Below are 17,022 nucleotides of genomic sequence, written 5' to 3' on the forward strand. Positions count from 1 at the left end.
TCTGCTGAAGGAAATCCATAACCAGAAAAGGATTTCAGACTGCAGGGAAGGCTTTAATTTCCTTTGCTTTTCCAGTGCTAAACCCATATGAATTAGGAAAATAGCAGCCATCTAATGGAAAATGTGTATTTCCCATTGCCATCACAGAAAACAGAGATTTCCTGGGTTCTCTGTTGGTTTAAAATGCTAGGATTGGGGGGCATTTGGAGATTTTGTGTGTTCGCAAGCAAATTGTAGGGTAGGAGAGGACATGACAGCAGGCTTTTACTGGGGTCTACAGCTCTTCAGCTGCCTGGTATTGTGACTAATAAAGAAAATGGGAGACAAGTTTCAAGACTGCAAAAGAAGAAAAATCACTCAGTGTCAGAGTGTCCCCTATATTGCAGGGTGGGAGTTACAGATGACTTTCTAGATATGTTTTCTTCAGTCAGTAAGGCCTCTGGGACTGTAGGTGCCCATGCTTGTCACCCAGTAAGAGAACTTTACTTTTAAACATTAACCTCATCTTCTCATCTCTTTGTAATGTCATGAATGGGGTAAGGAAGCTAATGAGCGGCTCTATACATTCTGCTGATTGTTGAAATCTGTTGCCGCTTGTTTTATTGTCTGGAGTTCTGAAAAAGAAAAAAAAAAGTGAGGGGTTAACAGAACAGCCTGTATGCTCTGAAAACAGAGCAGGTAATTCCAGACTGAGCATTAGCATCTGTCAAGTGTGTTTTTGAAAATGCCTTTGCTCTATTACTGTTAAAAATACTGCAGGGAGTGACTACCCTACTTCAAATATTGATGGATGAGGTTAAGTATGACTTTCTAGTGTTGAAAAGGGCTTGTGAATTTTATTTCCAGAAAAAAAAAAAAAGCTGAAGAGAAATACTTTGCTCAAAAAATTTGCTTTGCTCAAAAAATACTTTGTTAGACCTAGGTTTTGTTTGTATTTTTTTTCCCTAGGATTTTCATCCTTTCAAATATCTGAGTGTAATTTCTTATGTAGATATTCCAGACGTACTTGCTACGGAAGGCTCTAAAGAACAAAGGAGGGAGGCTGCAACGTTTTCAGTATGCTGAAGCAAAATATTAAGACATGCTAAAATATGTGTATGCTAAGTTGATAGGCTGCAGATACTGGCAAGGAAATCTTAAGGAGCTGCCTCACTATGTATCTGCTGGAGTTCAGTGAGAGGCTGTCATTTTGGTAAGCAGAACACGGCCAGCTCCTCTGTGGCCTTGTTTTATGTAGGGCACTCAGTTTATAGAATGATGGATCATTCATTACCAAAGACTTCATTGTGAAATTAAGCATCATGCCCTCCTAGGACCCATCCTGTTCTGGCTGCTGAAGCAGTTTTGAAGTATAAGATCAATTAATAAAGTTAATTGGGGACTAAAGTACAGTAGGTTGAAGAAAGTATTTGCAGCTGGCTGAGTATATGACTTGTGCACCCCAAAGAATCTGCTCTGCAGAGGTAGTTTGTCCATTGTCTGTGAGTTTTGTGTTCACAGATTGCTGTGCAAAACTGAACTAACTTCAAACCTAAACCCTCCCATTGTATTAGAAGCTTTGGCTCTGAGATTTTGATTTCAGACCTGAAGCTGGCCATTAATATCACAAGTGTTGCACAATTGTATTTATTTTTAATGAATGTATGCAGGAAAATTTACTTTAGCTGAGCAGCAAAGTATTTTTAAATGGACTAAATACATGCAAGGATGATTCAGATATTTCTGCTTTATCTGCTGCTTGGGCTTTTGAGAATATTTGAACATTGCATTTTCACACCCTTCATTTATGCTGAATTGTTATACGATTTTGCCTCAATCTAAGTTTTCTATCCTTTGCTTCCAAATATTAACCTGATCTTAAATAACCACAAAGCAGACCCCATATATTATGCACTATAATTCAGGAAATGTAATTGATTTCTTTTAGAGTATATTTATATGACTTAGCTTTCACAGAAAGAGCAGTTGAAATATCTAACTGAATGCATAGATATAAAGGGTTTTTTCTGAGCATGAATAAGTATTGGTAACAAAACTATTCTTCCATTCTAGTTGTTGGAAGTACATCACTGTAAGTAATTTACAAATTTTACTAGGATACAATGAGCACCAGGCAGTTTATATTCTGGTTAAGAACAGCATGCATGAGCTGAGCCGTAGGTTTGAGAGCTAAGCTGCCACTGATGCACGTTCCCACAAATAATTGCTATAGCAACATTGTCATAATGTCTGAGATCTGCCTCCCTCGGGTTTGCACAAGAAGTTTTCTTTATGGTGAAACAAAATGCCTTCTCAAGTTGAAAATATGGTCTAATGGGGAGGGTATTGATGGCTTTTGCCTTTTAAATTTTTTTTTCCCTTCAATTAAATCTTTAATTAAATTTCAAATGTTGAGAAGTATAATGGAATGTTAGGGAAAATCGTTTGCTGTGACAGTATCCATTCATCATGACATTCAGCATTATGTGGCTCCTTCCATACAATTAATAAATTGGTGTGATCATATGAAGGAGTTCACTGTAGGAGGCCTCACTTAACTTGTGGAGCTTTTTCTTTTCTTCACCTGATTGTTCAGATGCTACACTTTATGTTCTGTAAAAATCAATCAAAATAAGGTTTCTTCATTTCAAATTGCTGCACATTTTGATCCAGGTTGTGTTTCTTCATATTAGGAAATCTTTGACTAACAGCACTGAAAACAGAGTTGCATACAGGCCAGCGTCCTTCAGGGACCCTAGTAATACAACTTGCATTTATGCAATGCTTTTTCACCAAAACCTGGATCCCAATTACCGCTTTGTGGTGTTGGATAAAACTACCAAGGATTCCCCAAATGGCAAAGGCTGCACAGCAGAGTAGCCAACAAGTGCTTGCCTGTTTGGTGTCCTAGTGAAAAATGTGTCTGAGGACTATTTTTTGGATAGCTGATTCAGGAGTAGAGGGGTGGAACTCTGCTTTGCAAGCAGCTCCTGTTCTCCCTTCCAAGCAGATCAAAATCAGTTCCTCTGTGTTGAAGCTTATTACAGATAATAAAGTTCATGATACATGGGAAACATTAAGTGAAGAGTGTTATTCCATTATCATTATGATGATCAGAGAGCAACAGATGAAATAATTTCAGCCAGGGTCTTGAACTGGTGCAGTGAAGTCTGAACAGTGGCTGTGAAAGGGAGAGCACTGACAGCAACAGAGGACTTCGATCATCTGAGCAGACTAATTAGAAATCCTTCAGCAGGGACACAAAGGTGAGCAGAGGTTATAAAAAATGGATTTTGCAGAGATATTAGGCAGAAGAGAGAGGTCCCATGCTCCAAAGGACAGACCTCAGGCAAATAGCAGGGGAGGAGGAGGTTGAGTCCCTTGTGTGAGACTGTAGAATACTAAAGGCGGGAGAAATCAATAATAGGCAATGTGTGAAGGTAGTTTTATAGCTTTGTTCAGGTCTAAGGAATCTGGGGAATCTAAGACATCTGGGGAGTCTAGTGATTGCATGTTTTTGTAAAGATGGTTAAAAAGGGGGGAAAAAACCCCTCCTTTGGGTACTAAGGTGCTGTGCTTCGATACTGAAAGGAGAGAGTACTGAAGTTTCCTTAGACTCACAAAAGCTTAAGAGTCTGGAGTGTAGACTTGAATGTGACCCTTTGACTGCTGTCCTGCAGAAGGAAGCCAGGGCATGCTGACAGTGACAAACTGCCTGGGCGCCTCATGGTGAAGCAGCGGAAGAAGGACTGCAATAGTCTGATTGAATTCAGATTTTCTCACATGTTCGCCTGCATCGTTTTGGTCACACAGTTTGCTCTCCTGACAGCAGTACATGCCTGTTAGAGGCAAGAGAGCTAAATCTGAAGAGCTGCAGTGTAGTGGAGTTTGCTCTGCAGTCAGACACAGCGAGATGTCAGTGTGAGTGTAACAGCTTGTTCCCGTGAAGGGTCTGACACATCCCACTGCTACCATTACACCGGCATAGATGAACCCTTGCAGCCCAACCTCCTGTTATGCATGCACAGAGCAAATCCATGGGCTGGCTGGAGGTGCCTACCCTGCTCTCCAAAGCTATGCACAAAACATTTGGTCTATACCCAGCAAAATTTAGGCACCTGGGAGTTACACCACTTTTAATTAACTTCATTTATATCACAGTAACATTCCCATATAGACAAGAGTGACAGACTCAGGGAGTTTAATTATAGCCTTTCCTGACATGGCATGCCTATTTAGGGAGTCAGCTGAATGTTTTAGTTGCACCAGCAAGAACTTCTAGACACCCATCAGAGTTTGAGCCTGGGTCTTATGAAATCCTTTTTAAAGAGGAATCTTACTCTATATTGCTGTTTGCGCTCTAATCAAATGAAATTTCCTTGCTTTTGTATTTGTATTTTCCTTGCTGTATTTCAACAGCTATAAGGTGTTATGAAAAGAAATTTTAACAGATAACTGATAGGAAATGAAAAGGCCTTGTGAAAATACAGTACCATACTGAATAACTGGGGTGTGCATAGATGGTTAATTTCTTATTTTGCATCTTACTTTAAATTCTCTGCCACATTCCTAGCTATTGCTCATAATGTAATAATGAAGGTCAAAAATACAGACTTTATGTGACTTAATAATTTTAACTTATATTTTTTTGGATTACCTCACGGCGAAACTGCCTTTGCAGTATGACTCAGAAGCGTGCCATGCTGCAGTAAGAACAGCGATTAGTATGTAGCCTTAGGCATACTCAAGTTTAAGATAATTCCCTATGGGTTTGGGCTCTCAGTTTTAAACAATTATCACAAGAAATTATGGGCCAGATGCACAACTGAAGTGTGAACATTTTGTTTCTCTGGAACTGTGTGGTTTTACACCAGCTGACATTCAAATATGTTGTTATTAATCTCTACCAGCATTTTATTTAAGATGGCATCAGACTGTGCAGACATAAGCCATGTGAATTAAGGCTTCATGCTAGATTTGAGTTCTGGCATCATCTAATTGTTGGGTGTTCATTCCCTTTCACACTTAAAATTTTTCCAAATCAAATGTTTTGTATCGAGATTTTCCTAGTTCCTTTTAAAACAAACATCAGAAACCTGTTCCACTATGCACCATGGAACTGACCCCTGAAAAGGACTGCTAGAACCTGTGGATTCACCTGGAAGATCCCTGCCTTACACTTACGTCCTTTAAATGTTGGATCCCAATGGGACAGACATCTGCTGGAAAATTGAAGTCTTTGCTAGAGTGATTAGCAGACAATGATTGACAGTGAAAAGAAAGCTGAAATCTTGGTGCTGGTTCCAATAGCTACAAATCTGTATTTTTTTCCATTCTGTAATAATTCCAGTGACTGGTCCAGCATCCTTTCTCCTTATCCCAAACTTCCCCACGCCCACAGATCTCCATGGCTCTCCATGTGCCACTTTCCTGATTTACTGTAGCTCTTTTTCCCCTCATCCATTCTTCCCTTTGTAATGGTCTGTGTCCTCCCAGACTTACAGCAAACACAGTGTTTCATTTCTCTTCCCAAATCCACCAACATCTTACCTCAGTTAATTTTCACACATTCCTGGCCCTTCATCTCAGTATCCCGTCTTGCCATTGTTCTGAGCCTGATTTTTCACTCCTTCCTTCTCAAGTCTACCTATTGCTCCACACCACCCAAATGCCATCAGTAGCAGTATGGAACAGCAGAGGAGAAATTGTCTGCCAGGTCTCAGTTCCTCTCTTTGATGTTGGAAAACCCTACTTACCCTGTAAAGCAAGACCATGTTTTTAGGTCCCAAACCCAAATACCCCTGTGTGAGATGCAGGTTTTCTTACCCTGCATAGCTTTTCCCACATGTGATGAAAAAGGGAGGTTTCTGGTCAACAATGTGATTATAAATAACAACCGCTTGTAAATAATATCACAGCAATAATCAGGAACATCTCCCAGCAGGGCAAAGCCTGCTGCTTTCCTGGAGCATGTTTCTTACCTGAATTTTGATAGCTCTGTAGAAATGAAAGCGTCATTAACAACCCCAGACACCTCTGCGACAAATGTGCACTTTCAGAAACTGTGTACTTAATAGTGTCTCTGAAACAGTGGCTTTAATGAAACTTATTTTAATTGAAAGGCAATTAGGCATTGGCTTTTTTCTAGTGCATGCGTCGCTAACTAACTCTCTTAGTATTTTCAAGTTGTACTTGCAGTATGAAGCTCCTCTACATTTCTCATCCCTGCAGAACTAGTAGGTTATTTCCTCAGTATTTTCCCTGGTCCTGCCATTATTGTTTGAGTTTTTTAATTAAAACACTAAGATAAGGAAATGTGGGAATTTTTTAGTAGTAGAACTGATTGCTTTGTATTTGAAAAGGCTGTGCTTCAAAGGCAGGTTTGTGGGAAAACAGCTTCATTTTTGCTTTCCCTGCTTTGGGTAAACCTGTGAAAACTGGTGATACTGGGGGTAAAAATGTGACAAAATATCTGTGCAGGAGCAGTGTGCCCTCTTGGATCCTCAAAAAGTTTAAATTTTGTTCTTTATTGTAAGACTTGAGGAAGGAAAGTGTTGGCAATGTGACTGGTGCTCATTTTCCTTCAGGAAAGGAAAATTGTGCTTGAGGGAGAGATGCTAGCAGATGCTTGCCTGATCTGACTGACTCAAATTATTTGCCTTGAACCAAAAACATGCTCAAATGAACTTGAAGAACATGGTGTGGATAGGTCAGTGTTAAATAGACGATCCCATGTTTCTTCTATTGTCTCAGTCTTTCAGTTGTCTCTGGAACAAGATGAGATGGCTGGTTTCACCTAAATGTTGAAAAAACAGTCTAATAGTTTAAGCAGTTTCCCACATTTCTTCTAAAATTAATATTTTGTGCTCTGTGTTTGGAAACAAGTTAAGAAAGCTTTTTCCACCCTGGAAACATGCTAAGTGAGAACAGAGACTCTGTGTGAGTTTCTGGAAGTGTTCCTTCTGAAGAGCTTTCCTTGCCTTCCCATCTTTTGAAACCTGTAAAAAAATTTCCATGGATATCAGCAGACCTTGTGTGACACAGTTTAATAGTCAGGAATACTCACAGTAAGTAAAACTGGCAGTATTGTACTTGTATAAAAAATATGGAAGTGTAGTTCATCGTTAGTACCTTACTAACTTTGCTGTATTTTCATGACTAAATGAATCACAGAATACCAGGTTGTAAGGGACTTCAAGGATCAACCAGCCCAGCTGAAAGTGTCCGATGTTGATTCTAGTAATTTCTCCAACTTAATAAGTTTCACTAAGAATGGTCTTAAAACATGTGATTGAATTGCAAAAACCCAAAATCCCACAACAGCAACAAAAAAAGGCTATGCTAGCAGCTCAATGGTCGATTGAAAGCAACTCTACTTCCCTGACAAAAACTCAAATTGTCAATTTTGAAGGCTTTAATAATGCTATGCCTGAGTTTTCTGAGATAAATACAAATGCAGCAAGACTCATATTCTAAAAATTCGACAGTCTCTGTATGTGTAATTGGTAATACAGGGATATAAATTAAAAGATTTGCTATCACTGTTGTAATGTTGCCATTTAATAAGCACAGTCTCTCTCTGAGTTAATACGAAAAAGTCTCCTCTGTGTTTTGTGAGTTCAGAATTAATGGAGACTGAAATGTTTATTTCAGCAAAAGAGACGGCTAAAAATAAAATGATACTAGAAAATAAAAGCATAAAGCCCAGAAACATTTCCCTCGTACTTAGAGGCAAAATAATTTTCTCGCCCAGGAGAAAATAATAGGATTGCATTTCATCAACCACATTCTTTTCCATATATTTTAGGCTCAGTGCAAATGTAAAAACAAAACAAAAATCAATGTGCATTTTTGTTATTCTTGCTCTGGAATGAACTATGGTGTTTATGGGAGAGGAATATGGATGTTCTGGAAAGGATCTTGGAAAGAAAGAACAAGAGACTTTTAAAGAAATCACAGATTATCAGCCTCTTTTTTTCAACCTATTTTCATTACCTAGGAAGAATAAGGGTGAAACATGTAAGCTGAAAAGTAGCACAGCTTCTTCTGATCAGTATGATCCATGGCAGAACTGTTTGTGATTGCAGAATGAAAATTACCCAACAAAATTATTTCTGGAACCAGAAATGTTACACCACTGTAAATCTAAAAGTTAGATGAGAAAGGAGTAAGGCAGTGACTCATTTGTTCTTTATCCAAGCAGTCATGACTGCTTTCACAAATGGCACATAATAGGTATGTGTATAAATAATAGGCATTATGCAATGAAATGCCCATGGTTTTGGTAACTGGCATGTTGCATAGCACTGTCTACTTTCAAGGGATAAAGTCCAGTTTTGTACCACATCTCTTCAACTGTGTTTTCTTCTCCAGCATGAGAGAAAAACTAGCATTTGGGCTAGTTGTGCCTGCATCTTCATGTGGATTACTCCAGGCTCTGGGTCAGACCAAGCTGAGGGTTCAACCAGCAGTTCCCAAGGGCACAGAGAGGGTCCTGAGAGCCAGGAGTGAGTTCCTGTTTCCATCAACCCCACAGCAGAAGGGAGGGAGAGGGCAGGAAAAAAGGGAACAGTGAACACATGGTAAGGAGCTCATTCCTTGCTCATTCCCAGCCATCACCAATATTTCCAGTAGGATAGATAGAAGCAGTTTTATCTTTTTACTGTACCTATAGTTCTGGATCAGTTAGAAGCAAGACAGTGCCATACTGGTTTTTATGGAAAGAAAATCAAACCCTGGTCCATTCATCTGGCACTTCAAAACAAATTTATGTCTTAACCAAAGCAAAGATATTCATGATGCTGACATGACTCCTCTTGCTCACGGGTTTATGACATGAGTTGGCCTTCATGTGAAGGGAGTGAAAGATGGACAATTCACTCTTGATTGCAGCCAGCACTGCTTTGAAGCATTAGTCCAACATTCGTGGTAAACATCAGGTAGTTTTCCTTGATGCAAATATCAAATTACCTCAAAAATATAACTTCTTCTCCCATTCTTGGTACTCTGTCATTATGTGGTTGCTGCTTGCTCTGCTTCCAATAACCACAGCTAGTGCAGGATCACCTTGTTTCAAGAAGAGAAGTCCAAAGTAGCTCCTGCTGCCAAACAGTGAATGTTCTGTTATCTATCTCCTTGTAAAGCCTTTAAATATGGAAGAGTGGCCAGCGAAAAATGTGTTAATGGAGATGTGTGCATTTTCATTTGTTACCCAGCTGGAAGAGAAACATGGAAGAAAAACAGTGGTATAATTTTCCAGGCAGCAAATCCAGAAAGTTTCAAAAGGGGACAAGAAATGTGATTTTTTAAAATAAAATTAATAGAGAAATTGCTTTTGGTCTACATCTGTGAAACTAAATAATCCATATGTTGCAGGAGGTAAGGAACATGACCTGATAGGAAAGTTTTTGGATTATTTTCTTATTTTTTAATTATTAATACTTTAATTTTAAAAGATTAGTGCAGAGTGCTGCCTGACTGTCTGTCCAGGTAAAATGTTGTAGCTTTGCCAGCACGAGGATTTTCTCAGCACTGCTTCTGCTTCTTTACAGATGTGATGAGTTGACTCGAAGACTTTGACCAAAGCAACTAACTTCAAATTTAAAGCTTAAAGGCACAGAGTTTTGTTGACATTATTTTACTATAAATCCATTTCTCAAATGTATTCCTGCTATTTTTGGCAATTTTGCCCACGAGAATTTGGATGTTTGGGTTGATGGAGAAATGTCTGGGTGGCTGGAGAAATAATGCATTTTTTTTTCTGCATGGAATGAATACCATGGATTTTAAGGTTATTGTGTGGGAAGATAAATTGTCTGTGTGTAGAGGTAGAGGCTAGAATTGAGGTGACTGTTTTGTGGCATGGAGTAGGTGTGTTCCCATCACTGCTGAGATTTGAGGACAGAGGCATCTGAGGCATTGTCTTGAGCTTTTCACCTATACCTCTTGAGTTACAGCACTCATTTAACTGACTGAAAGGCCTTGTTGTATTTGGTTGCTGTATCCTCAAAGTTGTTTTCATTTTTCCCTGTGAGAGGAACTTATGAATCAAGTCTTTTACTTTCTCCCAGCATCAAACACTTGACAATTCAAGAAATAACGTGGTAGTACTAATTAGATCAGATCCAGTTTTGAGAAAATGTTTAAATTTTCAGTTACTGTATTTTCACATTACAGGGTTGTAAAATGTCAGCAGTTAGCAAAAGATTTAATAAATATTGTGCATGTGCTTGAAATATTAGCCTTTTAATACACATGCCCAGAAAAAAATGTTTCTCAGTAGCACAGTGCTGAGATAATACTTTTTGGATGTGGGTGGACGAGCAGTAATTGATGCACATGTACTTGTTTGACCTATAGCAGGTTAAATACAACATTTGAGGCAGTTGTCTAAACAGCAAATCATCTAGAGCTGATATTACTGTTACTTCACTATTGCCTCTCTCCCAGCAAACTGCCTCATGCTGGGGGAGGTTACTAACACCAGATGAGGAGTACACCCGATTAATGTGACGTATTCAAGTTTCTTTCCACAACTGTCTCGATAACCAGTCACAAAGATCGTGTTCCATATACCAAGAATTAAATTCAAATTATGCAGTCTTGGCGAGAGAATTGTGCAGTTAATCTCATCCCGAAAAATGAAATCAGAGTTTTTCCACATGAAGACTTTTGTCGGTTTCTGCCAGCACTCTCATTGATTTATTTTACTTTACTCCTCCATTTAAAGAGGAACAAGTGGGGAAAAGGAATATATGCAAGGGATTAGTTTTTGGGAAAGTCCCTCTCTGTCTCAGAAATTAATGTGTCCAGTACAAAAGTACAAAAGGACTGCTCTAAACTCCTTTATGTAGGTGCAGGAACCATACGTTTCAAGGAAAGTTTGCCACAGCTAATGAAGAAGATAGTAGTGTTTATCTGTTGGATTTCCAAAACCTTTGTTTATACCATGGCTGCAGCTATATAGGCTTCTGCTAAATTGAAGCAGACCTTTAGTTTTAAAAATCATTTGTAGCTGATTCTGTCTGAACTAAATTGCAATTTGAATAGGCATTGTTTTCAGGAGGAAAAATAAAGCAAGCAGAGATGATAATTAAGCATTAAAGGGGAAAAGGAGAATTAGTGGTTTAATTTCCTTGTCCTACATCTGAAAGTATGTTTTTTGACAGTCATTTGCTAACAGTCCTTGGATTCTTATCTATTAATCTTCGCATAATTGTGTCTCTTGATATCAACTCCCTTGTACCCTGGCCCTCCCCTTTTGCCATCTTGTCTCCTTTGCTTCCATGACCTCACCAATAATTTTTCACTTCCTTTGTTGTTTCCCCTCCCAACACAACCATGCTTCATCTTCCCATATCTTGACCATGCCCTCGATCCTAACCATGGGTGCTGCCTGCCTCTCTCTGTGCCTCCCTGCCTCTCTTCATCTCTGTGCTCACCAGACAGCTCCAAACACATGGAGTTTCCTTGGAGAGGCTTTGCAGCCTCGGCAGTGCTTGCCAGGCACCATCTGTTCCCAGCATCTCCTTGGCCAGTCACAGGCTCCTGCTTGGCTTTCCTGTGCCTGCTTTCTTTCTGACCTTCCTCTCTGCTCTATGGGAGCATAATTTTGGGAATTGTGCTAGATGAGAGCCTGTGTAACAGCCAGCACCTCTCACTGGCATCCTCAGCTGACCCTTCTCAGCCTCTGCTCCCTCTCCCACTCACTTGTTGTCCAAAATCAAACTCAAAGCTCCTCAGAGCAGAACCTTTGCCTTCCAGCTGCCTCTAGCACCAGGCACAACAGCACTGGTCTCGGGTATCATTCAGCAGCTGTGCAAATAAATAAGAGTAGTTCTGAATTACACAGTTGAAGTTCTCATCTAAAATAATTTAAAGAATAGTCATAAGGGGCTGTGCTGGTTATAATTCATATAATAATTTAGGACTCCTAGTTTTTAGCTATTGTGTAATTTGGATTTGCTTGCAGCTCTCATTGGATAAAGTATATTATTGAACAAGAAAGGAATAAACTATATTCAGAGTAGCTGTAGGGTGCTATGATTTAAAGGAGAGCTGGTGCAATACTACAGCAGAAAATATGCAGGATCCATTATACTGTTAATGAATGCACAGCTCAGATTGGTGATTTAATTTTTAGGTCATATTTCTCTCATACCCTCAGGTATAGTAGACTTCATACATAAAAATGGAGTAAGTTGGTGTGTATTTAATCTCAGTCATGAAAAAAATGAAAAATAATTTAAAGAAATACTTTTCTATATTGTTTATTCATTTGCAATTATTTCTTTTAATGACATGGCATTCAAAGAGCATTATTACAAGGGCACAGCCTTATTTTTGGGTACCAGTTTTGAACCAGTGATAGTAACCTTTGAGGCAGCTTGATATTTATCCTAGCTACAGACTGTCACTGTATTTAAGCCATGACTACGGCATCATTTTTTCATCTAGCCAGGAGCATTCTTGAAATAGTCACCATTTCCTTCCTCAGGCAAGGTGGCAGATTGGTGATATTTTAAACTGTCTCTTGGCTGAGAGACAAATCCCTATTTCTTTATTTTTGCAAGCAGACGTAGCTGATGTAAGCAAGACCTATTCCTGCAGGGCCACACCCCTGAGTAGTTGTCAGAACCAACCTTCTGCAATGACTTCAATTTTACTAAATGTGGGGGTTTTTTGTCTTCATTTTTTATTGCCATGTTAATTGTAAGCTTTTTTGTTGTGTGTACAGATGTCCAGCCTTTTGAGAACCCACATTTTACAGTGAACTGCATTTTAAATTGTACAATCATAGCTGCAAATTGAATCTGAAAAATCTCTGAAAATACACAAAGAAAAGAAGAAGCAATTAAAAGAAATTCTGTTTGACCTTTTATGCTGTACACCTGCTATTTTAATTTTTTGAAAAATTTCTTACAACTGGAGTATCACCTCTTAAATGAATTTGAACAACTCACCCAAGAGACATTCTAATCCAATTGTGTATGATGATGATACCAGTTGGATGTTATCCTATTAGGCACTCACTGTAAATAAGGGATTTTCCACTGACTTTTAAATCCTTGATTAATGAGAATGCTTAAAGCAGTGTCCTGTAAATTAGCCATAGTGCTAGCAACAATGGCAATTCACTTAGGAGAGCTGATTTGTTTTAAATCTTCCTCTCCAAATTAAAAAGCATGAGGAAAAGATAATGTCAAGTAAGTGAAACACATTACTCTATCTTGCATTATTGATCTACACCCCATGGCTGTCTGACACCCTTAGGTCTAAATTCTGCTCTGTCTTCAGGTAAATTCCCATCAGTCAGAGCTCTTCTGAGAAAGAACTCCAGAAAGTAACTGGTCCACAGTATTTATTTTATGTATTTTTTATATTCTCTAGTGTTTTAGCTAATTCTGAATCCCATTTTGAATTCTGTCAGCCAGACCAATGGCTTTAATTTGTAGTTTGGTCACTTCCATCTCTCCTGCCTTTCACAGCTCCTTGTCCTTTTTTTTTTTTTCTAATAAAAATATGTATGAGTAGCAGCAAAGGGGTGTTTGGGTTTGGGGAAAGGGTAGAATGGGGTCAGGTTGTAACGTATCTTTTAATTGATACTTAAACTCGAATTCTTCCTCACGTATTTTTCTGAAGAAAAACACTTTTCACATCATCTTATCACTTTGCTTCTTGTTCAACTACTGATACTTGATTTATTGCTTGCAAGAAAATTAGTTTTATACCAAGTATTGACTTTGAAATACACATTACTTCCTTTAATATGCTGAGACATTAATGAGGTCTTTCTCAACATTCTATGTTCGCATTTATTTAAGGTATTATTCATTTCTGTATCCATAGTATGCATGCATTTTCATCATTCAAGAACAGCCCTTTCTTCTTTCTATAGATTGGAATTAGTGTCACTTTATAAAGACAATTTTGACACTCTCCTGTAAGTAGCTGAGCAAAGTATGTCTCAGACATTAAAATACTTAAAGTGTATTATTTTTCTGATGATTTTGAATTTTGAATGTACTGCAAATTGTACTAAGTAGAGCTGCCTAAGGTCCTACCATGCTGTCCTATGTCAAGAGTAATCAGAGAGACTGATAAATCTGTCTGATCATTTCTTCTCAGGTCACTCAGGTTACAAGGGTGACTCACCTGTGCATGTGCCAAAGCACCCCTAATGAAAATTCCAATTAGACCAGTAGGTCTGAGACCATTTCTTGCTGTGACTATTTGGTATGCATGTGAACCTCTCTGTTTAATGCTATTTACATGGAGTTCCTCAGTGATTCATTGGTAAACATTCAGAATTCCTGCTACAGGTCATAAAAGTATTGTCTTGTCCAGTGTTGTGGGCAAAAGGAAAAATTTGACACTATGACTTCACTGACCAAATTGAAACTCTTTGGAAGATACATGATACTTTATGCACTTATTATTGTGTTTTTATACTTAATGGTTGTGGGGTTTACAGTACAGAGATATTTTCTTATGGGCAGGCTTTTTTGGTTACTTGGTTATTTTTTCTTTATAATTATATATTTTTTTTAGAAAGGCAATTTTCCTCAAAGTGACTAAGATACTGGTTTTCAAGCTTAAATGGTTGTCATCTGGGGAAAAGAAATGGACATTGGAAATTCAAGATGTTTGCTGCTGGTTTTTGTTCCAACTTTGGTTTTCTACATGGTAGAAAGAAAGGACAACTGGAAAGTTTTACTTGGTTGATTTTTAAATTTTGCAAATCTGCCAAATAATTTTGGCAGTATTTCAGTTTACAGTTGTTTCCTCTGGCTACAAATTTTCTCAGCTATAAGGAAAGATAATTTTTGTGATTATGGCATCCAAACATAGCTGTTATGGATAATCTTTTTGATTACCTTCAGCAAGTTGTTTCATTCTTTTATGCCTTAGTCTTTTACTTCTTAAATATATTATTATTTTTATGGGCTTTTCTTTGTTATGCCTCACATATTAACAAATGTATTCCTGTATCACTTTCCTACTTCAGAGAAGTGCTGAAAGCTTATATTCATTAATATTCTTGAAGCATGACAAAGTAAAGCCTATTACTGTAATATGCTTTGCTTTAAAACTCTGGTTAGAATAATAATGATAAACAACATTGGTTAGCCTTTGGCCCTGCTGCACAGATATAAAACTTTTACATCTTCAGATTTAAAATGATGAAGGAAAACTTTCATGCATTTTATGTGCTTCCTCTAAACCCATGGAGAGATAAAGGAAGAAAGTTTCACATTCACTGAAATGGGTTGTTGCATTTTTACCGTACAGGAATCCAAGAATGACGTTTTGCCTGCTATGTCCTTAGACTCTTGTTTGAATATGATGTAGTATTTTATTCTCTCCTTGTATTTCCTTTGGTGAGGTGAACAGAAGTTAGAAATGGACAATTATGAAATACCTTGCCCATAGGAAAGGTGTCTTCCTAACCTCTTCAGTAATTTTTTGAGGAATGACCAGGTGCATGACAGCTTATATTTCCCTGCTATTATTTCCCTGAATTACTGTAGACATTCTTATTATATTTCTAAATGACTGCTCTTAGAGGTGGCTTGAAAAGATATTCATTTTTTCATGTTGACTGATTGATTGCCTCAGTGTTTCATTGAATATCTCCTTGTTCTTGCACTGTAAGAAGCAGTAGATAGGAATTCCCCAGTTCTTTTTTGTATGTTTATGGTGTGTTATACCATACATCCCCTGGTTTTTTGCCTTTGTGTTGATTTATATGATTTCTTTATACAAAAAATTATTCAAATGCATTTTCGACCTGGGACCTAAACATAGCACTCACACAATACTTCACTTTTTTAAGAAAATAAGATGTTTTCAGTTATTTAAGAAAACGCAGAAAAATTTTTAGCATATACACATTTATTATTGTTTTCTTTCCTTGAGTTTCTTTTCATGAAATAGTTTTCAGCTCAGTGAGGCATGTTTTCTTTTTTTCGTTTTTTTTTGACTCCATCTGAGAAAGCAAGTGCAGTTAATGGAGAAGATATCACTACATTTTTAATAGTTTTAACAGCTGCACTGCAGGCAGTTCATTATTTTGACTTGTTTTTTAGTGCCCTCAGTGTTCTCAGTAATATCATAGTAGAGATATTGGAGATAAAGAGGGAAGACCAGCAGCCTCAATATACATATTCTGTCCTTCTACTTTCTGTCCTTATTATAAAACCAATATTAAAATGTGTAAACGCCCACACTGGATATCTAACACTGTTCTAAATCCTGACAAGTGCAAATTGAAAAGCCAAGTCCCATTAATACAGAGTTGGAGAGTCTCACTGCACCCTTACACTTTATGTCTGGAATGCTCTGGGCCTTCTATAAATTTAAAAAAAGAAAGAAAAAAGAAGACATGCTGGTGAGAATCTTCAAACATAGTCAGTCAATTCAAGTACGTCTGTTGACTCTTGTTTTCTTTGCAGACTTCAGATGACATCCTGGTGGCCTCGGCTGAATGTCCTAGCGATGATGAGGACATCGATCCCTGTGAGCCGAGCTCAGGTGGGTTAGGTTAGTCACCTTTTTTTATTACTTTCTTTTCTTTCATATTTGCATGCTTCAGTCACCCAGAGTCCCAACTAGAAGGACAGTCCCTTTGTGCACTGCAAGGAAAGGTTGAATTGGGCCCTTTCTTCATGTGGCGGTGTTAGCAGAGAGGAAGAATCTGCTCCAAGGTATCAAATGGGAGCACAGGTCATGATCTGAGTAAAGTTATGGCTTGGATGGAGGATGGACTAGGAAGGCCATTCTAGGGCCCCTGCAACTACATTGTGATGAAGAAGGTGCAGCTTCATTTAGCAGGAGCCTGTTGCTATTGTTTGTGCCTTAAGAATTGCCCTTAATAAGATAAAAGTATCATATAAAAAATGTGTGTTATGGAGGCATAGAATGGCCTAGGTAGAAAATGACCTTAAAGATCATCTAGTTCCAATCTCCCTGACTTGGTCAGGGATGCTTTCACCAGACCAGGTTGCTCAGAATTTCATTCAACCTGGCCTTGAACAATTCCAG

The 17,022-nt window shown here is 38.2% G+C and overlaps 1 protein-coding gene across 29 annotated transcripts in view; it reads left to right on the top strand.

The window, feature by feature from the left end:
• NRXN1 (neurexin 1) overlaps window positions 1–17,022 on the top strand; it is a 682,314-nt gene that overhangs the window by 647,102 nt on the left and 18,190 nt on the right. For 20 of the 29 annotated variants that reach the window (XM_033055067.2, XM_033055066.1, XM_033055084.1 and 17 more), the window contains one exon: window positions 16,434–16,521. In XM_033055067.2, the coding sequence (XP_032910958.1) occupies window positions 16,434–16,521 (88 nt within the window). The remainder of the gene's footprint in view (window positions 1–16,433; window positions 16,522–17,022) is intronic. The other 9 variants (XM_033055068.1, XM_033055074.1, XM_033055079.1 and 6 more) reach the window with 1 other exon arrangement.

The sequence above is a fragment of the Catharus ustulatus genome, chromosome 3 (genome assembly GCF_009819885.2).
Source record: "Catharus ustulatus isolate bCatUst1 chromosome 3, bCatUst1.pri.v2, whole genome shotgun sequence".
Lineage (NCBI taxonomy): Eukaryota > Metazoa > Chordata > Aves > Passeriformes > Turdidae > Catharus > Catharus ustulatus.